Raw genomic sequence first — 26,224 nt, 5'->3', positions numbered from 1 at the left:
CCTTACAATTCAGCTTATTCTGTGATTCTGTGATCTACTAGGTGTGGATGGGAATGGCAGAGAACAACACTCCAGTTTCTCTCCTTCAGCTCCAAGAAGATGGAGAGAACTGGAAACACTGTGCTAAGACACTCTTAAAATGTTTGGGTAGGAAGGACTTTTTCAGTATCTTCTACTCCAGCCCCAACTGATGCCTGAGCTGAAGGTAGGTTACAGAGGTATCTTAACACAGGACTTTTATACTTTGCATTAATAGAAAAGAGTTGGGGGTGGGGGGGAAGCAAAATATTCTCAAACATACTGTCAAGCATATGCCTCAGAAAACAAGTTGTCATTCTGCAAGAGGACACTGAAATCTCCCTGAGCTGGAACAACTTTTGGCTTTATTTCTATCATTCTCTTCATTGAATGAAATGTAAGAATTACTGCAGCACAATTACTAACCTGCTCTGAAACATTATCTGTCTTTCACGTAAGCAATAAAAGTTAGCAAACAGTTTCAGATACAGTTGTTCAGTAATTTCAAAACACAGGTAAATGCCCAATAAGAGCCAAGTGTATTCATTCAATTTTGTACATACCAAGTGTATTAATGCGATAGATGAACTCCTTAAAGATTTCCTTTTCTTGAAGAAATTCTACTGGGATTTCAGGAAAAACTGTGCCAAAGTCACCTGAAGGCTTTGGTGACCAGCCTAATTTCCAGACCTAAAGAAGCATAATGAAAGTTTAATTATCCAAACCAGATCTAGTATTTATATTACAGCTCTAAATATACAGGCACCATTCAAAGGCAACAAGACATCAGTAAATTAAAGTAGTTCTCCAAACAGAAAAATACTCAAAGGAAGATGGAACATCTAACAAAACTTACATACAATGTACAATACATGTCTGATTTTAGGGTTTTTTCCAGTATACTTCCCACTGTAAATTATTATCCAGTTTTATGGTCCAAGTTTAGATACACAAGCAAGTATGTTCCTGTCACATATTTCAGTTTAGAAATTGTGCAGAAATTATGCTGAAAGGAATTTAAGGAAGACAGTTCACATACTATTGATGTCTGAAAAAACACACTGATACATCAGAGAGGGGGCAAAAAAATTTCAACCAAAAAACTTATGTTTTTACATCCCCTCAAAAACAGAGCACTGAGAAACAGAGAAGTGGCCTTGCACATGCTGTTTGTTACTCAGTGTTCAAAAAGAAAAATTGATTGATCAAACCAGCTGAAGGTTGAAGTCCTACTGTCGTAGAACTTCAGATGCAGCACCATGTTTGGTTTTCAAAGATTTGCAATAACTTTTAAAGTCCTGAAAGCAAAGCATAATAAACATACCAAGGGAGGTACTCTGGTGTAACTGTTCACTAAAGGCAGCCTTGCTAAACTGATGATGATGTTCTTGAGGACAGGAGTGAGAAATGCAGGGATGCTGCTGTTTCTTTTGTGCCCCAGTGACAAGACAGTCTGTAAGCATTCCACCATCTCAGCTATCATTTCACATGCTGCAATAATGTGTTTTGTTTCTTTGTTGGGAGAGAAAGAAATTCAGCTTTACAAATCCACTCAAAACACAAATAATTTAAAAAGACAAAAAATTCTTAACAAAAGAGAATGTTAATTAAAAAGGACAAAACCACAATAAGGACATAAAAAGAAATTTTAAAAATTTAAAATCCCACACTTTAAAAAGCTCAGTCTGTAGCATGCTGCACAGCTAACAGAATCTCCCCGAAAGAAAAATCTGCATTAATGTATAACTTTCAAGAAAAAACAACTATACCTGTAAAAATATGGCAATCTACATTTAATAGACATTTACCAAATACAAATAAGGTCTCTGATGAACTTTCATTGTTAAAAATAGTAGTAATGGAAAGGGTACCAAAAATACTTCTTCAGTGAAAGTTTAGGGTAGAAGCAAAATTCACTGTTTACTTACTCTGTACATTTGAATCAATTTCCCCCTCACTTAAAGGTTTTGAAGTATTCTTTCTTTCAGGACTCATAAGCTGATTACCAGGTTCCACAGCAACTGAAATGGAGAAAATATTTGAATGATACAGCTATTACCTATTTCATATTCCATTTTTTAATCAACACCACATAGTTGTCAAATGTTTGGACATATCCAAGGCATTTGCCAAGTTCAAAAGTAAACACTAAATTTTAAACGGAAAATTAAAGTAGTAAGAACTAAATGTGTCAAACGAATTATTAATAAGGACTCCAAGGAAATATTCCAGACACACAGCATTTGATCAATGATGACTGGCAATCTATTAACAAAACTTTTCTCCTGGCTGATCAAACTGCACTCACCTGCTTCTATGATGAATCTAACGCAGTTAATTAAGGAGCAAGCATATGTCACATGAGCTGCAGAAGACAGCAAATTCCAGAGACTAGGCTGCTGTAGTGTCAGACAGCAACAATCCAGGCCAGCTTGAAGATCTACACTTAATGGAATCTGGTCATGCACTAAATGCCATGATAGTGCCTGTACAAAAAGAGAAGTTCCCCATTAACAGCAAATTCTCAATACAGAACAACTTCTAACCAAGGGTGACTTTTTTTTTTTTTTAATTTAACTCAGCAAAATGTAAAGTATTAGTAGCAAATAATATCCTTTTTTTTCTTGAGAAAACACTACTTATTTTAAGTACAAGAAAATTATGACATTTATATACTGTTTATTAAGTGTCCCAAAAATCAGTGCAGGACCCATTCTCTCAAATGCCAGCGTCATTCCATCAATCAACCTCTCCTTGTATAAAGCTGTCCTTGTCCCACAACCCAAATCTGATTTACTAGCACAGGTCAAACACAAAAAAACACTAAGAAGAACTTTCTACAGTTAAGACAAAAGAATTGCCCCAGTCAAAAATTACTCAGTGGTGATCAGTTTAAGATAGAGTTGTTCTCTCTCTCAACATTTCATTGCCATCTTTAATTGAGGTGTAGTTTCTTACCTCTACTGACATCACTACGAATTTCAGGATATCACCCTCTTTGTCAGGAGGAACACGGAGACCAGCTGGTAGTTTTGAGAGTAACAACACATACTGAGCCAGTGCACGACAAAGTGTCATCATAGACTGATACATCACCTCATCTCCTATAAAATAAGACTGGATGAAATCTAGCAGTTTGTATTTTTTCCATTCAATAAACGTTTTTCAGAACTATTTCATAAGCACTTTTATGCCAGGTATCTTGCTTTTTTTTTTTTTTTAATAGTAAGTTCATGTATTCACAAGACATCTGTAAAGTATCTTTGCAGAGGAGAGAATAAACTTTAAAAGATCATTATTTCTATTACCAAAGATATCGCTTAGTTTTTTCCAGTAGGCTGATGGCTCAGTTGGCAATAGTGGCTGAAAAACCTGGTGGTTGGCTGGAAGGTTTTGTACAGCAGAAGACACGTGGTCCAGAGTTACCCTCCGAGCTGTTTCAAAGAGGCTGCTCTTCTGCTCCCTTGAGATCTCATTCATGCCAAGGCTTAAACAAGGTGCTAACAAGCTTAGGTTGAATTCCTGAAATCAAAGAAGAAATAAAAAGAAATTGCTTTTATAGTGAAAGTAAGTATCTGGTGGAATTATTCTAACATACTAACATGGTGGTAAATTTACAGTTTATTGATTAACTAACTTATTATTAGCACCTCTGCCCTACTGTAGTGTAACAATATGGTTTAGCCCACACTGGCTCAAAATTTCAATTCCAACCAGAACCATATTGGAAAGAAAAGTCAATATGCTTATTCCAAATTTTCAGGACAACATGTAAATAAAGCTTAAGGATGACAAGGAATACATGCAAGGAATCTTCAAGTAATAAGTGTTCAAACAAACAAATCAAGTATATTTTTAGAAATAGTTTTCTTACTATTATTTCAGCATACCAGCAACAAATATCATAGTGAGAATTTGAACAAAAGACATTCTTAGATACAAGTTGTCCTTTATGCCAAATTTACTGTCTGTGGCCTGTTATTGGCTTACTGCAAGTCATCCAGCACAGATATTGAAGGGGTTACAGAAACAGCTGGCCTTGGAAGAGACTGTATTGTGAATCAAGATTATGTAAAACAGTAAAATTGGATTTTTCTGATTGCAATACATAAATAAACTTTTGTTTCCATTCTATCTATCCAGACTGTACTACTATTAAGTTACTATTAGCAACACTGCTAGACAGATATCCACTGTTCTACACAAATATCTGCTATTTTAGTTTCTAAAATTAAGTGAATTAATATTATCAGTATATATTATCAGTATCAGTATTATACAAATTTGAAGTGTTTACATTTAAGAATGTAAACACTTCAGAATGTAATATATTAATATTACCAATAGGAACACTTGAACTATTTTCATCCTCCTCCTCTGACATAGTTACCTTGCTGGTCATGAAGGAGCTCAGGTCAGGCTGAGGAATCCTATTTACCAGCTCTGCTCCTTCTAGAAGTGCTGAGTCAGCCTTGATGTAGCACTGTGACCGCACTAGTGACACATACCAGTCCTTCAAAGATCAAAAAAGGAAATTCATTACATACTCGTTTTCAGAAAACAACACAAGATATGGGGGCAGGGGGAGAACTGCTCATTACCACTGAATGTCTAAGACATCTGTAGGCTACATTATTATAAATAAACCCCCCTCAAATTAAAAAGCAAAGTAAAACAAACAACTGGTGAATGGAAATGGAACATCTTAAACTGGACCAATGGATGTTCAGTGACAAGTTGTCTATTTCCATAAAGTCTGGACAGGAAATGAGGAAAAATTACTCAATATAGAGTGCAGATACTTGTATTAGGATCCTAAACATGACCAGACTATCTAGAAAAAAAAGCATGGAATACTCAGTAGTCACAAAAATATAACAGTAATTAGAGAAAAAACAATACTATAACCAAGGAAGAAAACTCTTCAAATAATATATATATAATAAAGAAAAATAATAAATGTAAATATTATATATATTCAGAGATTCAAATAAATTTGCTACATTAATTAATTAGAACACAACTAAACCTGTCAGAGTTCAAGGAGCATCTGGACAATGTTATTAGCGATAGGATTTATTTTTATGTAGCCCTGTGAGAAGTAGGGAGTTGGCCTCATTGATCCTTATGAGTCCCTTTCAATGTAAGATATTCTGTGGTTCTGTGAACCATGCAGAAGTCGTGGAGGAAGCACACAAAAACGACATTTGTTTAGTATTTACAGTGACAGACAAAGGAGATTTTTGGGGTAATTTGAAGACAAAGCTATGGGTAAATGGTTTCTGGGCACAGCATTTTCTCCTGCTGTCCAAGTAGGTCTCAACATCTCCCCTAAGCCAATGACTGCTCAGACTCATCCCAACTATCAGCTAATCAAATAATTTTTGCCATCTCAGTTACATAAGTTTCCCATTACTGTGTATCACTATAGAACATGGAGGGATGAAAAGGAGAAATTATTTGTACCATGGGATAAACTAGAAAAAAGGAAGACACAGAAGGCCCCAAGATTTGCTCTTAGCCTTCCACTTCACTTGGAAATAAACATGTCTGAGTTTACGAAAGACAGAAACAGTTCAGTATTCTTGATTGTTCTCTGAAAGTAATTTAAAACTGAGAAGGAAAAACTGAACAAGCAATGTTTAATTTCCAAGAGACAGCCAACAACTTTCAGCAAATGAATAAAACTAATATCTGTAGTAAAACATATCAAGAAAACAAGATTATTTGTCTGCCTCTATTGAACTGTATATAAATCCTTCCATTAAAGCTGAGCAAAGAAACCAAACTTGGTAAATTTTTCACAGCACTGTCAATATAACAAACATCTATGTTTGTGCTAATCATCCATTCTAAGTTCAACAGTCAGCCAACACACATGAAATTAATCACTGATCTATATTTGAGATACAATATGACAATCCTGAGAGCATTAACTGCGTAGTAAAAATAAGCTGCATTTAAATATTTTGTAAAGAATAAAGCCTGTTTATAGCCAAGGCACTTCTAGTGACTCTTTCTAAACATAATCTTACTTTGTCTAGAACGACATTCTCTAAAGGTGGTTGGTCTTCTCCATCCAGTGGGTGTGAGGTGACCAGAGGTAAGGGACTGGTTGTGTCTGGAGCTACCATGAGACGAAACCTATCCAGGAGTGAGTAGAGCCTTTGGTGTCTGAAAACAGAGGAACACATCAGCAGAGGGCTATCTTAGCTTTGTAAATCATTTAACAACAATCATTTAACTGGAAAGACATCCAGTGACTCAATTCCAATCCCAGGACAAAAAAGCAGTAGTGTCCTCAGTTTTTTGTTAGATACATGCAATCACACGATGCAAACTTTGTTTGGGTATCAGAGGCCAAAATTTATTAACTCAGCACCACCAACAAATAAAGATTTAAATCTAATTTAGCAATAAAATTAGTGATATACCTAAGCTTAAAATACACCTTTCTTTATCCAGCACGTCTTTTAATGAGTAAGACGAGTCAAAGTTAGTGTACTGATTATTTGACTGCAAAAAATACATTTTAACAGATGCTAACCAATAATCCACTAAAACTATACTTCTATTAAAAAAATAATCCTTCACTGTACTAAAAACTCCAGTTTCTGGATTTATGTCAGTGTCAGAGATTTTTTTTTTGGCACACGTTTTTGTGGGGGTTTTTTAACTTCCAATACTGCTGTCAAGAACTTGTACAAAGTAATTTTTTTAATTTTTTTTTAAATTAAATTGAACATTACCTATGCAGGCACATTACTATTGCTCTACTGCAGTCTCACATTTTGTGTTCTTTCCCGTACTTATTTCAGTCAACAGATATTAACCTCAAACAATGACAAGAGGAGTATATAGGATCTTTCCAACATCAAACAGAAGTTTTAAAAACAATTAGTAATTTGCTCCTTTTTATATCAGCACTTTAAACAGCCAGGAGACTAAATAGTTAAAATTTTTAACACCGTTGTCTGGGAGAAAAAAAAAACAAACTAAAAAAAACCAAGCCCACTTAGCTTGAACTGACAATATTTTGCAAGTTTGAAGAAAATAAAATTCACTTTAGTAAAACAGATTTTGTCAAGAAATTAATTCGCAGCTGCTGTCTCTTAAAAGTTAAATACTGAGTGGGATGCAGGAAAGAGGATTTGAAGCAACCCTCTAGAGCTTGCTTCAGTTCTTAAGTAGTTCTTATTGCAAAATCAACACAGCCAGCACAACTGCACCTTGGGCCAGAACATGCCAGCATCTTACGAGAGGCTTAAATCCCATTTTACCCCCAAAAACAACCCACTATCTGACCTCTAGGAAAAAAGCCAAAATGTGGGAAAACAAAGTTAACACAATTTGTATTAGAACGCTACTTAGTTTGACATTTTAATGGTATTGTTGGTATTATTTACCTTGCTGCTAGTCCACTGTTTTGAAGATACTCCTGAATTCTATCCAGTTCTTCAACTGGTAACTGAGCAATGCTGTTCTATATGAAAAAAATCACAAGAATTTTACAGGACAGATATATGTAAAATCCCCAAAAATACTTTTACCAGATCAACAAAGTTACAGGCAGATAAAGTGAAATAAAGTAAACATCCATGTATCTATATACTAAATTTAAAAATTCGTCGAATGAAATCACTTAATCATATTTTGATGTATTTTAAACCATTTCTCTTGACAAACTGGTAGCACCCAGAGTGCCCCCCAGGCAGGGATTGCAGGGTAGCACCCAGAGTGTCCCCCAGGCAGGGATTGCAGGGCAGCACCCAGAGTGCCCCCCAGGCAGGGATTGCAGGGTAGGTAGCACCCAGAGTGTCCCCCAGGCAGGGATTGCAGAGTAGGTAGCACCCAGAGTGCCTCCCAGGCAGGGATTGCAGGGTAGGTAGCACCCAGAGTGCCCCCCAGGCAGGGATTGCAGGGTAGGTAGCACCCAGAGTGCCTCCCAGGCAGGGACTGCAGGGCAGGTAGCACCCAGAGTGCCTCCCAGGCAGGGATTGCAGGGTAGCACCCAGAGTGCCCCCCAGGCAGGGATTGCAGGGCAGGTAGCACCCAGAGTGCCTCCCAGGCAGGGATTACAGGGCAGGTAGCACCCAGAGTGCCTCCCAGGCAGGGATTGCAGGGTAGCACCCAGAGTGCCCCCCAGGCAGGGTAGGTAGCACCCAGAGTGCCCCCCAGGCAGGGATTGCAGGGTAGGTAGCACCCAGAGTGCCCCCCAGGCAGGGATTGCAGGGTAGCACCCAGAGTGCCTCCCAGGCAGGGATTGCAGGGCAGCACCCAGAGTGCCTCCCAGGCAGGGATTGCAGGGTAGCACCCAGAGTGCCCCCCAGGCAGGGATTGCAGGGTAGGTAGCACCCAGAGTGCCCCCCAGGCAGGGATTGCAGGGTAGCACCCAGAGTGCCTCCCAGGCAGGGATTGCAGGGCAGCACCCAGAGTGCCTCCCAGGCAGGGATTGCAGGGTAGCACCCAGAGTGCCCCCCAGGCAGGGACTGCAGGGTAGCACCCAGAGTGCCTCCCAGGCAGGGATTGCAGGGTAGCACCCGGAGTGCCCCCCAGGCAGGGAGGGCTGTGTACCTGCAGAGTTGCTGCCAGCAGCATTTCCACGCGGCGGCAGGCCAGCGTGTCCACCATGCGGGCCAGCACGCGGAAGGGAGTGCACAGCAGCTTGTCCACGTACAGCGTCAGCACAGCCCCGGACTGGCTCAGGTGGATTCCCTCCAAGCACTGCAAGGTTTTCTTCAGGGTCGTGGGCTACATGTTCAAACAGCACCGGACAGAGAAATGGACAAAGAAATTACAATCAGTTTGGAATACAAAGATCTTAAAGGGAAAGACACTCAGAAAAAACTATAGCAGACAATGACCTGATCCATATAATGGTCTCTGTGTGAATGAGTTACTGGGTCATTTAATTAATATGAACACTAAGTTGTTTGATGTGTAACTGTAAAAGCTTACTCTTACATGAGTAAGCAAAACATAGGAAGCAAAACTTTTAGGGGAAAAAAGCTACAGATTTAAGTGAAATTGCAAAAGGCTTTGAACAGAGTGAGAAGCTTCAACTCTTTTCTGGAAGAAGGCAGGAACATGTGCATGGTCAAGACACATGACAGTACAGAAATCCAGAGGGGTTTTCAGAGCATTTGTTAAGAAACAGCAGTTGCAACTCAGATTCAAAAGGATGTGCAAATATTTTTTTAATTTTTTTTAAATATAAGCACCAATTCAGCACTAATATTCTAAAAGGAGAAACACAGAGACAAACTAGTTTGACTCATGAAACCAATCTTTGTTTAGAGCAGTCTGTTAATACCAGCTATTTTAATTTTACTGTCTTTCCTGATAATCACCAAGCATTTCACACAGTGACTACCTCTTCCACTAAAACATATTCAGGTTGGTTCATTCTGCTGATTCTCAGCTAGTGAAACCCAGACTAATATCTCATAACTTTAAAGCTGCCCTAGATTTGCACAGAGACAATGGAAGGAGATAGGAAATGGCACTGAAGCTACTCAGGGTGCAGGTGGCACAATTATCTCTAGATTATTATCACATTAATCACAATTATCTCTAGAGAAAGTCCAGCAAATGAAATTTCCCATGATTGAGAGAGATGCATACAACCTTATATCCCTATAAAACATCATCCACTCCTTTTAATTTGAAAACTAAAATAATCAACAGAAATAATACCCTGAATTTCTTGGCGATTTTCCCTCACCAAGTGGCTACAACTTTCAGAACAGATCAATGGGGAAAGCATGAGCTCACAAATCATTTTCATATTGCCAGGGCATATGAAGATGGACTGGTTCCTACTCCTGCCTCTGTAGTTAGTTTGCTATTTATACTACTAAGGCACTGAAATCAAAGTTGAAAGTTACATCTCATTTACCCATCAGATATTGATTATGTGGGAAAATATCCACTAAGGAAGAAAAGCAGCTTAACCATCTCCACATGAATTCATAGATTTGATGGACAGGAACACATCTAATGCTGAAGTTGCTAATATAAGGTTCACTGCTTGCATTTTTAAGTAAGTGACTTTAAAAATAAAATTACAAGTTGATAAATGACCCAGAAATGTCATTCTTTGCATACTTATCAGTTAAACTTATGCTGACATGAAGTGACTTTATTCTTGACAAGAAGTCAAGAAGTTAAACTTACAGCTGCAAGATTCTCACAGCGTGACTGAATGGCCTGGATGAAGAGACCACTGGCTGCTGAATTCCTGTGAACAGCACTGATAAAATCTTGTACTGGAGGTTCATGGGACAGATTAATCAAGTCTTGAACATGATTCACAATAAGCCAGGTCAGGTGTTCTGAATCATGTAGGTTTTGACACTGAAGGGGAAAAAAATTAAAATTTGATTACAGTAATTAAGATTTTAATTACTAAACATAATACAACATGAAGTTTCTTATATATAATTCTGGTAGCTATTTTGAAATAATGGCAAAGAGTGTCTATATCTTAATACCACCATCATTATTTTTACATGATAAATTTTCCAAATGTTTTGCTCTCGCTGCAAATTAAGGTATTTACTATGAACACGCAGCTTATTTTTCTAAAAGCACTAAAAAACAAGTTAGAAACAAGTAAATTGAGAAGGTTGATTCAAAGATGCTGCTTTTAATGAAATGGGTTTGAAATAAACATATACACAGAATTGTCTTGCAAAATGCGATTTTCATTTAGGCTTCATAAAGATTTCTTATTACTACTGGCCTTTAACACAAAATGAAGAATTTCTGGAAAGCTAATCCAAAGAGATCTGGCAATAATTAATATCAAACCTCTAAAGGCTTCTGTATATCAACAAGCAGTGGAATGCAACACGAAAATATCTGCAGAGTTAACCAGGCAATGCTGAGAGCTTGTACAGTACCTCAGTAAAGAGGTTTTGGAGGATTTTACCTTGGATGACCTCTAATCTGACTCTAGTGACTGTCCATTAGTACTTGAAATGCTTCCTAAACAAAGCTTTCTGTTCAGTTGAACCTGAAAGGAATGCAGTTTCCTTACCTTCAAAGTGATCTGAGGTGCAAAGCCAAGTGCAATACCTCCAACTACTGAAAATTCACTTCAAAAGTTCCCAATGAACTAAAACTCTAATATTGAGGCAGCAAAAGGCCAAAGCCACAGAAATTGGCTTCACTGGACAACCAAAAAGGAAGTTAAAATGTTAATGTAAAACCTCTTATGGTGTAGAGATGGAAATTTGTTGTCTCCTGGACACTGTGCACTGCTACTGATGTTGCGAAGTCTGGAGCTACTTACTGTGCTCCAAGCACCTCCCAAGTAAGGGATGTGATACCCAGAAGGTAATTCTATTGCCCACCATGTAAACTTTACAAGTCAAGAGAACTCTCAGTTCAGAACAGAAAACAATGCCAAATGAGGTCATATCTAAGCTTACAGAAGCACCATCTGAAAATAAAATTACTAGTTTCACAGATCTTCATTTTTTACTTAACACACTCCGCTCTTCAGTTAACATATATCAGTAATAAATGACTGTCAGCATCCTAAAATAACTCAAAACTGTAATTATAAAAGTCATAATTCAAAACTTACAACATAGTCACAGAAGAGAATGAGTGCTCCTCTTCTCACTATCTCACGATTGCACATGCCACGCTTAGATTCCAAGTCGGACTCATCGCTGTCTCCAGATATATGAGGGCTCAGCAATTTTGTAGTAGAAAGGCTGTGTCGCCTGCAAAAAGCACATTTTATGTTGTTACTATTTTCTTGGTATGGCTACTGAAACATGAACAAAGTGCTTGGAGTATCCTACCAAAGTCCTTACATGACACCTCTTTTCCTGTAAATTTCACTCAAACGTTACGCTTCCTTGAAGTAGACACTTGGCTTTCCATCAGATCTTTATTTTTTAACAATTGCAGCATTGCTTATTACTTCTTCAAACAGTCTAAAGAACCAAATGAGTTATTTAAAAGAAAAACATAGAATGTTGCATCTCCAGTAGGATAACAGAACCTACTACAGTATTTTCTTCTCAAACCAAACCAGTGTTCTTGAGCACTTAGTCTAGTGTCAGATTAAAAGTGATGCCCAACCCAGAAAAGAGATCATACTGGTAAATTTTAAAAAAATGTACTGCTATTTTAGTTCATAGAATCATCAAAGTTGCCTGTAAGATCATCAAATCCAACCTTTAACCTAGCACCACATCACGGCTCACTACTAAGCCATATGCTGAAATGCCACATCCACACACCTTTTCAACACTTCCAGGGATGATGATTCCACCCTGCCCTAGACCGCCTTTCCCAATGCCTGCTTTGCTCATTATCCTGGTAATTCCATGTTTCCACAAATTAGAATAATATATTTTCAATACATAAGATTGAACTTAAGCAAGAATCTTACATTTGTGGAATTATTGATGCACTTCAGTTGCAGAGCAAGATGAGACTGAACAAGCACGAGAAATGTCCCTCAAGTGTCACTTGTTCACCTCCCTCCACAGTTAATACAGAGGAATACCCACCCTCACAGGAGGTCCCTTCCTATCCACCAAGGACAAATCATTCCCATGCTTGAAAGATGGGATAAACTAACTTCAGACAAAGAGAATACCCATTTTAGAACCAATCTCCAAATTTCAGAGAGTTAGTATTAAGTGAGGTTATTACAGTGCTAAATGCTAATGAACCAGCAGGGTTCTAATGCCACGTTTTGACTGCATTAAGCAAAGACCCACTGAGAACAGATAACCCTGTAGCTACAGTTACAGTTACATGATCAGATTGTATTATCACAAACACAACAAGTGTTCATTATCTCCACTGGCTGGTTGTTTCCTACAAAGTAAAATATGAGGTCTCCACATAAACATGAAACACTGAGTATTTTGCTATGTTATTTCCACAGTTTCAATAAAAAGTAGCACAAAGATGAAGTTTTCTTGCCTTACAAGTGGAGAGATTACCTGGCACTTCTTCTGAGGAGCAACTGATTGCAGGACACATTTCCTTAGTTTGGAAGTCACACCAATATCAGAACAGACAATATGTACACACATGAAGTAAATCCAGAACTACGTTTCATAATCCAAGCAGCACCATTCAATGACAGGCTTGGCAGAAAGCAGCTGGATTGTTTTAATATAATTTTAGAAAATATAATTATATGAAACACACTACTAGGGAACAAAACCAAAACTCACTTTGGGGTTTGATGCACTTCTGACCACCAGTTGTAGTTGGTATAATTGACAAGAAGCAAGATGTGACACCAGAGGAGAACTAAAGAAGGATGAGTGGGAATCATGGACTGAACAAGCTCACTCAGACTTTCAAGCGTATAGAAACTACCATCAGATCCATCTCCTGTAAAAAGTCTGGTGGCTGCAGCTGTGATTCTTCTAAACATCCCTGAAAACAATAAAACCATGTTAGAATAACAAAGCTCTAGTCTGAATTCTGAAGTTTTAAAATTATTCAGGGGAGAATTCCTGTAAGAAAGGTAAATTTTAAGCAGTTTTACAAATTTAAGGTGATGAAGTTTGCCCTGGTGCAGTGTGTAAGCCAGTAATTACCAGCTCTCAGACTCAATAAATAATGTTAAGATAGGTTTCATGACAATTCTCATTAATCTGATATATTAAAACCTTCATTAAACTTAAAACTGTCACCTGTGGACCAGGGTTAGTTTGTTGTTTGTAAATTAAAACATAGATGTTGTACTTAAGAACCTTGAGGTAACTACTCAGCATGTTAAGGAAGAACACCTATGAGTATGCTACTTCAGAGGATGATTTTCCAAACACATTTAGTTAAAACTAAATTTATTGTCTTTCATCCAATTTCTAAAGTGCAAAAATCAGGTATTTCTGCCATTACCCTGGAAACGGAACACTCAGCAAAAAAGCAGAATTTTGCTTTCTTAATGGCAGGTTCTGTGTTTGTATGCCAAAATAAATGTTGGGAAAAAAGAAATTAGCAAATGGTGGGAAAACAAGGAAAGTTGTCTAAAGGTATAGGACTTTTTGAGTTTCTATGACAAGATAAGATCAGGGAAAAAAGTTTCTTCAGAGTCAGTTAGGAACCAAGACCTAATCAGAATAATGAAGGAAATCTGCAATGTTACTTGCTTTCCTTGCTAGACATACAGAAGAATGAAGCTGTAAATTCCACAGCCATGTGGACCAATTTAAGCTGCCCCCAGGACTGACAAACACACAATGTAAATAGCAAAGAATGGGAAAAATAGCTGAGTCTCAAATCTCTGGTTCCACTTATTAGCAAAGCAGTGCTAGTCCCATTCCAGCTCCCTGCATTTGCAGAAACTACACCATCTAGTGACTTCCTGCAGTCATAAAAGCCACTGCATGCTCATCTTTTTACTTTGTCCATGCCTTTTATTTCCAACTTCAAAGGAACAGATTGAGAATGTTCATTTATAATCTAGTAGCTTCCTACAGTTGGAAACACAGGAGTCAGCAATGCTCACATTTCAAAAAAACTGCAATGGGTGAGAAGACAAAACATCCAAACAGAACAGCGTTAGAAATTACAGAATACAGCCTATGTTTCACACACAAATTGCTGTAAGCTACACCCATTGTTAGGACAATATAACTTAAAGAGAAAATAATTACGGAGGTTCTAACTGAACAAAAGAAAAGTATTACAAATTCAGGCAGTTAGTTAATGTCAACCTAAATAAATATGTTATGACATGAAAATACAGCCCTAGTACTAGTGGTAGTAATATATGTGGAGTTATTTGTAGCTTTACATTAAATTAATTTCTAGAGATCATCTAATCCACATATCCCAGTGCTCTGCATGAGTATTTTAATATTTAATTTTAATTTTGCAGGAAAATTTCTACGTAATTCCTGGCAAGACTCCCAGTGCAGCCTGGAAGACAGTCACAGCAGCAGAACTAGCTGAGTCTTCCTTTCAATTATCCCCAGATCCCACTATGGAAGAACCCACTGCCCCAGTTTCAATCACCAGCTTCACTTTCTGATTTCATTGCTCCTGGCTTGACACCATTTAATCCCTTTATGCCAAAACACCCTGGTATAAGTTAGTTGTTATAATTTATTATAATTTGTTATTATTTTATTCAAATATTTCTCCTAAACACAAATTAAAATATAATTCAAACATATACTATTATAGTACATAATTTAATATAATAAAATAGTATAAAAACATAATAAAATTATTACTGTAACAGACATATATGAAGAGAACCATCACTCTCTATGTCCAGAGTTCTGGACCCTAAAGCAAAGATTAATTTTGTGTTTCTTCACACATACTCCTGGAGTCTTTGCACAAAGAACCTCAGTTTGGAGGACTCCCATTTTACAGACCAAGGCAACACAACACAGAGTTCCTTGTCCCATGTCCCCAAGGAAGCCTATGAAGAACCAGGGACTTGTGTCAAGACCTTTCAAATTGCAGACAACTAAGAGTAAACCAAGGTTGCACTTCAGCTGCAAGCTGAAAATCAGAAGGCAAAAAGGGCAGTCATAGCAAAGAAAGAATAAAAGAAAGGCATGATAGCACCACTATTCAGAAAATGAGACTAAGGAATCAAGCTATGGACTAAGGAAGTACCAAAGGGGTAGGCATTAGGTATCCAGCAGAAGAAACCTAAGGGAAAATTTCCAAACCTGAAGAAAGGAAATCAAGACTGGCTAGCTGGAAAAGTGCCACCTTTCCTGGTTTTCTGGGGTGGTGTTTTGGTTGGTTAGTTTTTTGTTGTTTGGCTTGTTGGGGGTTTTTTTTTTGCTTGTTTGTTTTATATATTTTTAATAATTATGGCAAAAGCCAGGAACCTTCCTTGTCATGAGTCTGAACTAGTGGTCTGTGACTCAGTATTTTAAGCTAGACATACCAACCAACCTCCAAACTGAGATAAAACACGAGAAATACAGCCACAAATTTGGAATGCTTTGTGTTTTCTGGACTGAAAAATTTTAGACACTTACAAGGAGAGATGAATAATCACTACTTACATTTTGTTCCACAAAGACAGAAGAAATGTGCAAAATGTGCCCTACATGCATAAGCACCATGTTTGGTAAGTTATCTATGTGGAGTAAGATATAACACCTTCAGCACTTAGATATTCCTTCTCAGTAATTCAATGCATTTATGAGTTGTCTTGGAACTTAAAAACCACCCTAGCACTGCATGCTATGACCTGGGCAACATTTCAAGTATTACCTGATTTGAAGATATGTATTAAGCACATAAGCAGCGTGCCCAGCTCCTGACAGTAGAAAGTATGTTGCTGCTCATTCATGTCCACTTTCAATTGCTTGGTGACAATATCTTCCAGTAGAATGCCTACCAGTTGTAGCAAGAATCTTGAAAGAAACACATATACAATCAATAGGAAAATTATCAGTCTTTCAGAAAAAGATGAGGTTAGCCTATATGACTTTGGTTTGAAAAATAAAATATGAAGTTCCTGTCCATCCATCCTAAATAACATACTAAAAGAAATGCTACAGAGAACAGGTTAACCTAAAACAAACAGGATGCTATATGATCACAAGCACGACAATAATTACATATTAAATCCAGATTATCTCTCATCAGCTATAGTCACAGTAGCATTGGCCCTCACTTACAAAGCAAATATTCAGAATGCTGAGGTGTCTTTATAGTGATTTGTTAAAAGCAATTGAGCTAAATCAAATTAAAAACAATCTGTGACAATTACCACAGCTCAGCTGAGCAGGGGTTATTCAGCAAGGCACAGTAATTCACCTGTTTACTTCACCTCATCTATCCACACACTACTACACAGGCTCATTATCAAACCTCCAGCTGGGACAATGTGTGGAGTCAGAAGAAGCACCAAAAGAGGGCATTTGAGGAAAGCCATCCTTGCTCCTGGCCATAACCATGACTCCATTACTTACATCACTGCTGTTGGACATAAGGTCACAGTATGGGTGTCCAGAAGACTCTCTTCCCTCAACCCACAGCCCTCAGAGTGAGCTGAATGACTTGAAACAGCATTCTATTCCTATCTGAAGTTCCCTACTTGAGTAAAATGTTATTATTTTCTTAAACAAACAGCTATTTCTAATGCTTTCCACCACATTAAGACATAATGCCTTAATGACAAACATTATGTCAACATAACACTGCTGCCATCTCTCCACGCTTCTTTTGCCTGAAGTTTGTCACTGTCCAAGGACATCAACATGAGAAGCCAACTAAACAAAGCTGGGTCTTAAAAAAAAAAGAAAGAAAGAGCAGAACTAACTCAATAGATTTGAATCCCACTGCTGCCAAGTTTCTAATACAGAACCTGGGCTTCCACTTAAAGGGATGTTTCATCATTCAGTCCTCTCACAGAAAGGAAGGAAAGCAGTGAAGTTTCTGGACTTGATTTTCCTAAATCCAGGATTCACTCATTTTATCAGCTCTATTAGGTCCTTCACTTGGCTTGAGAAGAGGTACCAAAACAATTCTAAGTTCTACTAAAATCTGCTCAACTTCTCCATCTCTGTCCATCTCAATATTCCTTCCTCCACACACACTTGTCCCATGTCAATATATTAACAGACTTGATTCCATTTACACAGAAGTTTTATATGCATTAAATGTTGCCCAATGTACTTGTGATTTCTCAGAACTCTTTACCTTTCCCCAGGTTACTCAAAAGACAGTGTACCTGGAAAATGTCTCTTCAGGTGGGTATTTCACCTGTTTGACCTCGGTGCGATCCTCTGGTGTGGACATGTTATTTTCTCCACATCTCAGTCTGTTGATGGCTTGACATGAAATCAAATACGGTGAGAAGGAAAGCTCTTGTATACGGGATAGAACGATGTCTTCTGTTGACTGTGAAATCAGAACTCTAAGGATAGCTAAAATTCCAGAAATCCACAGCTGGACAGTGCTCACTGATGCCTAACACAAACACAGAAATACAGAAGATTGAATAGTTTTGAAGTTGAATGACGTGACACAGAAAGGCATTAAAAATTAGTATTTTCATTAACTTGTAAAAAAAAACAGACCCTTTTCAGAATGGAGCAAACCAGAAATAAATTTTAAGTTCAGATCTTGCAAAATGCTATTCCGGTGGTAACTGTCAAGCTCATATTCACTGGTAAATCTCTCAGCTATAAAAGCATTACTAATACTTGTATAAGAAAAATGTAAATTACCTATTAAATTGCATTCTATTTTATTGTAACAGTACCTTCCTTTACATTCCTGATCCTCAACATACAAAATGAAGGAAAATAATTCATAAGCAGATACTCCTGTATCAAGTGCTTCCAGCTGCTAAATCACATTAGTTCTAGCCATTTTGTTCCCAAATTCTGCTGCTGGTACTTGAACATCACTTAGCAAATTATTAAAGAGAAACACATTCTCTTTTGTTTTGCATGAAGGATACCAGATTCTCTCTTCTCTGAAAACAGTAGCTTACCATTGTTTTAGGAGTAACAAACATACTCCTTAAAAGCATGTCCACAGGGCGAAGGGATGAAGGGGCCAAAATTTCAAACAAAGTGTTCAATACTCCCAAAGCATCATGAGAGTCTATATGCATCTGTGAAAGAAAAAAACCCACAAAACTAATTTCTAACTGTCCACTAAAGGTAATTTCAACACAAAATTTACACTCTGTGTTTTAAACATTTCTGTGACAACCTGTAATAAAGCTGTTCTTTACAGTGCAATATTCAGAGCAACCAAAAGCTATGGAAGATAAGTTTCATTGCAGGCCTTCCTAGACATGAGTTTTAAAAACATGGACAAAAATCTGTCATATGAAATCCAGTGTGCATACCACATATATTTCATTTGGAGAAATAGGCCTTATTCAGAGAATGAGACCAGAAGACTGATTTGTCATAAAATTTTGAGACTTTTCTCCTCACTGCACATCCTACCAGGTTTATTTATAGACTGCAATGCTGGTCACAATTAAACTTAGGCATGTAGCTAGGAGAGAAGAAACTGGATCATCAGAAAAGTGAACAGCTACAGTGGTAGGACAGCTTACTTGAACAGATTTCTAGATAAATTATAAAGTAATCAACAGCAAAAAGCAAAGGACTGGACTATAAATCTAGATGACCCCATCCTGCTTAAATAATTTGGAAGATGATCACGTGCAGTCACACAAAACAACAACAATTTCACTTTGTTAGCATTTTAGCTCTGCTCTAAAACTGTTGTCTGATCCTGCCCACTCTCCCCGACCATGAGATCTCCTCCCAGGATTGGGGAACTGCCACCACAGAGCAAAGAGTATCTGGGGCTAGAGCACCTCTGCTATGGAGACAAGCTGGGAGAGCTGGGGCTGTTCAGCCTGGAGAAGGCTCTTCCAGTACCTAAAGGGGCTACAAGAGAACTGGAAAGGGACTTTTTGCACAGGCAGCTAGTGATAGGACAAGGGGGAGTGGCTTTACACTGAAAGAGGGTGATTTATATCAGGAAGAAATTCTTTACTGTGAAGGTGGTGGGGCACTGGAACAGGCTGCCCAGAGAAGGGATGGCTGTCCCATTCCTGGAAGTGCTCAAGGCCAGGTTGGACGGGGCTTTGAGTAACCTGGTCTGCAATTAGACCCACTGTAGCCACGAAAAAAAAAAAATCTGACATTCTATGAACATGGGACCATCTTCACACCCTCTAGTAAGTGTTCTGATATTATCATGTATCTAAGAGAAACAGAATGCCCTTACTCTGAAGAAGGTCTTCATCATACTGCATATACTTCATGCATTTAAATATGAACTTCATCACTTCAAAGACTTAAGTTTACCCTGCAGCAGTTGTTTTTTCCGTATATGGCAACCACAATTTTAATAAAATTTGTCTTCATATAAAAAAGGAGAAATCAAGTACTCAAAGGCACAATTGATACATACATTACAGCAATTATTTAAGGTGTTTATAGAATTAAAACAGTCATATAACCACCTGTTGTTTTGCAAGCATTGGGAGAATGATGTCAGCTATTTGCCGAGACAATCTCTTCCATTTGTCTTCGTTTTCTTTATGACACTGTTGCAATACCAAGATGAACATTTCTAGCACCTGAGAAAAAGTAAAAAAAAAAAGGAAGTAAATACCCATGCTAACAGAAAACATTCCAGTAATATATATCATAGTAGGAAAGAATATCCATTTCAATCACCTACCAAAAAGACAAAAGGGGAAAAAAAAAACCCACATGACAAAAATTGCACATTTTTAAAACTCCATTTTCAGGTTAAAAGCCTGTTCTTAGTAACGAGGTTTTGGTGGTGGTTTTTAAAGAATTTTCCAGTTATTTTTATAAACTAGAAAAAAAATTTGCTTTGTACTTTTTTAATTGGTATTTGTCAAAAGACTACTCAAACAACTGGAAAAAGAATTATAAATCTAAATACCACACTACTTATTCAACAAAAAGGGGAGGAAGAAAGAGAGCAATTTTCCACATGTATACTGTCTAGACTATGGCTCAAATAAAATTTAAATTTGGTCAAGGAAACAAAACAGACCTTTTTATGGGGCTCATCTACCTGAGATATGTCATTTTCATATAAAAGTTTTAAGAGACAACATAATGGAGCACACCAAGCAAGGAGCACTTCTGGTAGCTGGATGTGCTATAGATTTGGGAGTTATATAGACCACACATTGAAGGACAGGCAGACAAGAGACACAGCAAGCAAGAATGTTAATATATGGACTGGGAAGGGGGACAAAACAGTCTGTTACAGGAAACAAGTTAGAGCTCTTGTAAAGCAAATTCAGGCAGTTCACATTAGGGAGATTCCCAGGTGACTTTCTTCCCAAAAGATTTTCTCAGGAGAGCAGATAGGAGCAATTCCAGGCTGAAAAACTTAACTCTGGAGCTTTGTGGGTGGCAGCTCCATTTGTAACAGAAAAAAAGTTGAAGGTTGCATCTCTGGGAACCTCTCAAATGTCCAGGGAAACCACTGCAGACCATGCCAGCCACAGCCAGGGAACAACAGAACAGCCCAGGGTTGGTTTACACATATTGCACATCAGAACAGGGTGGAATAAGAACTACAAATGGGATGGTGTGGGAAGAGCAGTGCATGGGTGGTCTTTAATAGGTGAAGTGTGTCAGAAGGGGATCTGCCAGCAATTGCAGTACCTTATGTAACAAAGTTATTCACTATTTCACATCATGTGTCTACAGAGTGTCATTTCATACAGTTAGATTAGTCATTTTATGATTATAAAACTACAAATTCAAAAGAAAATGTGGATACACAAAATTACCCCAATCTGAACACGCAGTTCTAACAAATTATTTTGACAAGATGTACTGACTTTTTTCAGAAAATACAGTGCTTACATTAGCATACACTAGAACTACTGCATTTTCACATTAGGAAAGAAAGGCACATTAGGTTTGTTAAGCACCTGAATAAGCAGTAAGATCCCATATTGATCATGACACTTCTCTCAAAATTACTTTTATGTTTTTCTTTAAAACAAAGTGTATTGACAAAAGTCATTGTTACACTCCTACAAAGCAGAAACATGTTTTCCAAGTCTGGGTCAAAGTAGTAAGTCATAACAAATACCTAATTACCAGTGTCATTACCTTGTTCAAGTAAATGTTATTCAAGATATTGTTATAGTACAGCAGCACCTAAATCATCTCCATGCAGCATCTTTCCTAATTTTAAACTTGTCTCCTTCTCCATTTTACTCCCATTCTTTTAAGCTTCTTCTCTTCCACCAACCTTCTGTTTATTCTGTCTGCAACACAGCCAAGATCATGATCCTAACTGGAGCTTTTTACTTTTTTGTTTTCTAGGCTTGACTAGGAAATTCTACAGATATGTTACTTGACCTGAAATACTAATTTGTAGTGCAGAACCTTTCCCATACCCTTAAAAAATCTTTGCATACTCTATTCTCTGTAAGGAAAGATACCACACAGAGTCCACCTCTTCCAGTTTTGTACAGAAAATCATTAATATTGCCTGAAGCACGTTTAGCAGTCACAGCAATGTCACCCTTCCACAGACCACAAAGAGGGACCCCTCATGCTCCTCTCCTACCTGATGGTACTGGATAAGTCTCAGCAGCATTGACACTACAACCTCCTTCTGAGTTTCCAGCTCTTTTCCAGCATCAGCTTTATTTGTTCCTCTTAACACAAAGAGATCATGAACAATGGGTTGCAGAGCTGGTATTGCTGAAATGAGATGTATTTGTTTTAGTATGAGACAAATTACTCCTGAACAGTCATTTCTTGAACTAGCTCAGTTACTAAAAGTAAACTGGGTTCTAGTTCATGAAAGGTTTTACCCATACCTAAAAACCCACAAACCCCATATTTATCATGCATAGTGATGGATATTTTTTTACTTCTTGTAGAAAATTTAAATTATGGACACATTTGCCCATTCTCACAGTACTAAAAAAAATATATTTTTATAAAGTATTTCTCTGCAGAATCAGTGGAAAGTATGAGAGAGATGCCTGTACTTAAAGGCCAAAAGTAGAAGGAAAGAGAAGTGGACAAAAAATTAAAATCAAAGCCTTGCACGTACTGCTAAGTTATGAACTTATCACTGAATAAAGTTCCAAATAAAAGCTTTGTTGCAATTATGAACAATGCACAATGTAGGGCAGCAGTGTTAGTATGATATAATAGATTTCCTGAAGGAATTAAGTAAAAAGAATTTCATGCCTTAAAAGTTAGTGTCTTCTGGAACACTCAGTATGATAACAGTTTTCTATAGCTTAGTAGTCAACACTGGATTGTGGCTGAACTATTACATTATTACTAATAAGTGTTGATGCCTTTTTTCTTTCTTTCCTTTTTTTTTAACAGCTTTTTTTTTTTTTTTTTTTTTTATAATTACCATGTGTAACAGCTTTCCTCCCACTGGCCATGATACCATCACACAGCTGAATGATCTTGGGAATTCCAATTATTTGTTTGGAATGATATCGCTCGTAAGACAGCAACACCAGGAAAAAGAAGATATTAGGAATAATTGCTTCAGACTCCCTGAAAACAAAACAAGAAATTCAAGTGTCAAACCTGAACTGCACAGCTTTGTTCAGTAAAACCTACCTTTTTACAGTCAAGGTTTTTTTGAAGAATATGTTGTTCTGGTTTCATACAGAACTTCTGTAATTTTTGTGCCCTATTCTATAAAATGTTTTTTTCCCTCAGAGATTTCTTTAAATCTTTGACTATTACAGTTACTAATACTATAACATACTGTCTAATGCACATTAGATTATTTCTGTAGAAGATCCACAGAGCAAAAGAACAACTTCTCTCTTCATTAAAACTCAGCTGTGAGAAAAAAACCAGAAATAACTGACAGGAAAAATTTCACTGCCTTGCTTATGACCTATTAGGTCGTATACAATGTGTACCAGGGGACCAGAGTACATATGGATTCACTCTGAATCCACAATAGGAAAAAGTAGCTCTCCCTTAAGCAATTGCATCTAGTAGTGAAATGCTGATTTCTGGAAGCACAGCTTTGGCAGGAGGGCCCAAAGGAATGGGTTTACAATACCAAAATGGAGAAACAAAACAACACAGTTGTAGATTATTATCATTATTATTTTCCATTTTACTTCCTGACTTTTTCAGTCACATGAAACCTAAGATATCTGGAAGAATTACCATTGGAGCCAGAGAACAAATGAGCACATTGCCCAGAAGAGAACTGCCTTTTCTCATAAGGCAGAATAACCAGCAAATCTAATCCCTACTTGTAACACATCACCAATCTATCTTTCAGAAGAAGACAGTTGCAAACCCTCATTGTTCAAAGGCTCTTTGCCAATTTCATACCTGAACTGTCCTACTTCAATGTATTCAAACTGCTTTAGCACAAATCCAATAAACACCTAAAGAAAGAATAAAGTGTGCATCAGAACAGAGACATTAATTTCCATTTGAAACCATTTTGACAGTTATTGACAGGCACTGAAAATCATTTGCACTACATTATGAAATGTTCCCTCTGAAGTTACAGAAGATGGAGAAATCTGTCGAAGCTTATCACAGCTTGCATGAACTTATGCCACATTTAACCTGTAGTCTGTATATTTTTAAGTATAACTTCATCTTTCACTCATGAAATACAATATTTGAGGTATTACAGTCAAGAAGTTAAGAATCGGCCAAAAATCTAAACCAAGATAAAATCCAAAGCATTCATGCATTTAGAAGAATTATCTCTTTATGAACTTACAGAAAACTTAAGTATTGCAAGTCACATTCATTTATAAACCTGAAAATAACTGTAGTAAATAAAACACTTCTAAGTAAACCACTTAAATTTTATGTTACAAATTCACTGCTTGTATGGACAACTACATAGACTACTGTATTTGCCACTAGCTCCCCTCACTGCCATTAACATCAAACAATATTTGTCAACCATGATATTCATTATCAGTCATAAGGAAGTCCATACTCTCAGTATGGAAGAACGTATTTCCATGTGTAAATGAAGTTTTAATAAATAAAACCGACTGTATTCTCCACATCATTTTATTCCTGAAGTCCATCTCATGAGCAGCTCTTAAATAGATGTTGCAGAACTCAAAAAGTCATTTACATGCAAAAAAACCTCCAGAAGTCTGAAGCTATTTGTAGCTGAGGGCTGGGAAATTGAGTCTCACCCTCCTGTAAGTCTTCACTTTTAGTACAATGAATGGACTGCCGGAAATATTTTTGCTGCAGATGTTAATTGAGTCTGCTGGTGAGATCTGTATGACAATTTGCAAATGTGGTGAGGTACCAACCTGATCTGAATCCAGAAGACAGTAGTTAACTCGCAGCTGAACCAGTTGAGCAAGCAAGTCTAGAACTTGTCTCTGCAGCTGTACCGACGTTGTTGTTGTGTATTGTTTCAATGCTTTTATGACAAGGGGTTCAAATAAACGAATGTGATTGTGAATAGCATTCTGTAATAGAGAGATTTTAAAGTAATCTAACATCTGAACACATCTCTGATTCAAAGCCAAATTAGTTTTGAAAGGAGGAGAAATGTTTTAAATCTAAGGTACAGCTCTTTCAGGAGAACACAGATACAAGTACCTTATCAGCCCGATGTTTTGCTGCACTGGAAATGCTAGTTTTCAGCTGTGTAGAAACTTTCTGCAGCACATCAAACCACCTGTTACAAAAAAAATACAAAAAACCCCACACACATTAAAAAAATACAAGAAATATACTGTCCTTAAATGCATTTTACTATGCCAATGCCAACTTCTCTTTATCTACTTGACTGCTTCAAGAATTTTAGTAAAAACAAAGAGCAGAGACAACCTACAATACACTTTGATCAGAGAAAGATTTTCTGGTCTTTGCTTAGTTATCCTTCTGCCTTTGCTTTAACACATTGACTATTTGCTGTATTTATAAATTAATAATATACCTTTGAATACAATAATTTAACATTATTATGCTTTTAAAAAACTTCAGTGATAACCATTTTAATGACTTAACTTTGCTTTGGAAAACACGTTAGTGGTAACTGCATTCAGGATGCACTCACCAAGACAAGTTATTCTGTTGAAGTCTGTATTTCAAGTTACACAGCGCCCCAACGACACTCACATTTATGAAAAACACTAAGAACAGCCTCCAGTTCAAGTTAACACTAGGATGCAAGGGAAGGAAGTTACCCTGAAGCATCGTGCTCCTGCTCAGCCTGAACCATGTTCCTCAGGCTGGCATCAGCGAGGGCCTGTGTGAAGTGTGTGTAGGGTGCCATGAAGCAATAGTGGTAGAGACCGGGCCTCACATTGGAGGAACCCAAGCGCTGAGCTTTGCCTTGTGCTTTGCTGGGGTTTGAAGACAAGCCATCGTACTGAGAAGCCAGATTTGTCCCAAACAATGTTTTCAATAACTAGAGAAGAAAATTGGAAGGAAAAGTAGAAAAGTTAACATTTCAGGAAAGAAACTCTTGACTTGTCTCTCACTGTAATTAACCTTTGAGGACTTAAACCTAAATATTTAAGTGGAAGATCTGCAAAGATCCATCACTAAGGCAGTCAGTTCTTTGCTTTCTAGGGTTTGTTTGATGCAGTTAACGGGCTTAAGAACACTTTGGGTAAGGTAGCAAACAAGGTTGTTCTCTGAACATCAGCTAAAATAATTTTGTGAATTGGAAGCAGTTCAAGAGGAAACTAATATCAAATTACAGAACA

At 37.4% G+C, this 26,224-nt stretch overlaps 1 protein-coding gene across 2 annotated transcripts in view; it reads right to left on the bottom strand.

Moving 5' to 3' along the window:
• HTT (huntingtin) overlaps positions 1–26,224 on the bottom strand; it is a 78,466-nt gene that overhangs the window by 14,713 nt on the left and 37,529 nt on the right. For both annotated transcript variants that reach the window (XM_038134686.1, XM_038134687.1), the window contains 23 exons: positions 25,700–25,923; positions 25,110–25,188; positions 24,815–24,976; positions 23,856–23,911; positions 22,903–23,051; positions 22,093–22,229; positions 19,985–20,101; positions 18,485–18,607; positions 17,717–17,955; positions 16,252–16,394; positions 13,230–13,437; positions 11,612–11,753; positions 10,195–10,374; positions 8,593–8,769; positions 7,425–7,501; positions 6,054–6,192; positions 4,409–4,531; positions 3,327–3,540; positions 2,977–3,122; positions 2,327–2,504; positions 1,947–2,039; positions 1,343–1,530; positions 582–708 (listed from right to left, as the gene is read on the bottom strand). In XM_038134686.1, the coding sequence (XP_037990614.1) occupies positions 582–708; positions 1,343–1,530; positions 1,947–2,039; positions 2,327–2,504; positions 2,977–3,122; positions 3,327–3,540; positions 4,409–4,531; positions 6,054–6,192; positions 7,425–7,501; positions 8,593–8,769; positions 10,195–10,374; positions 11,612–11,753; positions 13,230–13,437; positions 16,252–16,394; positions 17,717–17,955; positions 18,485–18,607; positions 19,985–20,101; positions 22,093–22,229; positions 22,903–23,051; positions 23,856–23,911; positions 24,815–24,976; positions 25,110–25,188; positions 25,700–25,923 (3,421 nt within the window). The remainder of the gene's footprint in view (positions 1–581; positions 709–1,342; positions 1,531–1,946; positions 2,040–2,326; positions 2,505–2,976; positions 3,123–3,326; positions 3,541–4,408; positions 4,532–6,053; positions 6,193–7,424; positions 7,502–8,592; positions 8,770–10,194; positions 10,375–11,611; positions 11,754–13,229; positions 13,438–16,251; positions 16,395–17,716; positions 17,956–18,484; positions 18,608–19,984; positions 20,102–22,092; positions 22,230–22,902; positions 23,052–23,855; positions 23,912–24,814; positions 24,977–25,109; positions 25,189–25,699; positions 25,924–26,224) is intronic.

The sequence above is a fragment of the Motacilla alba genome, chromosome 4 (assembly GCF_015832195.1).
Source record: "Motacilla alba alba isolate MOTALB_02 chromosome 4, Motacilla_alba_V1.0_pri, whole genome shotgun sequence".
In the NCBI taxonomy this organism is placed as follows: Eukaryota; Metazoa; Chordata; class Aves; order Passeriformes; family Motacillidae; genus Motacilla; species Motacilla alba.
This window is presented reverse-complemented; position numbering and strand designations above follow the sequence as displayed.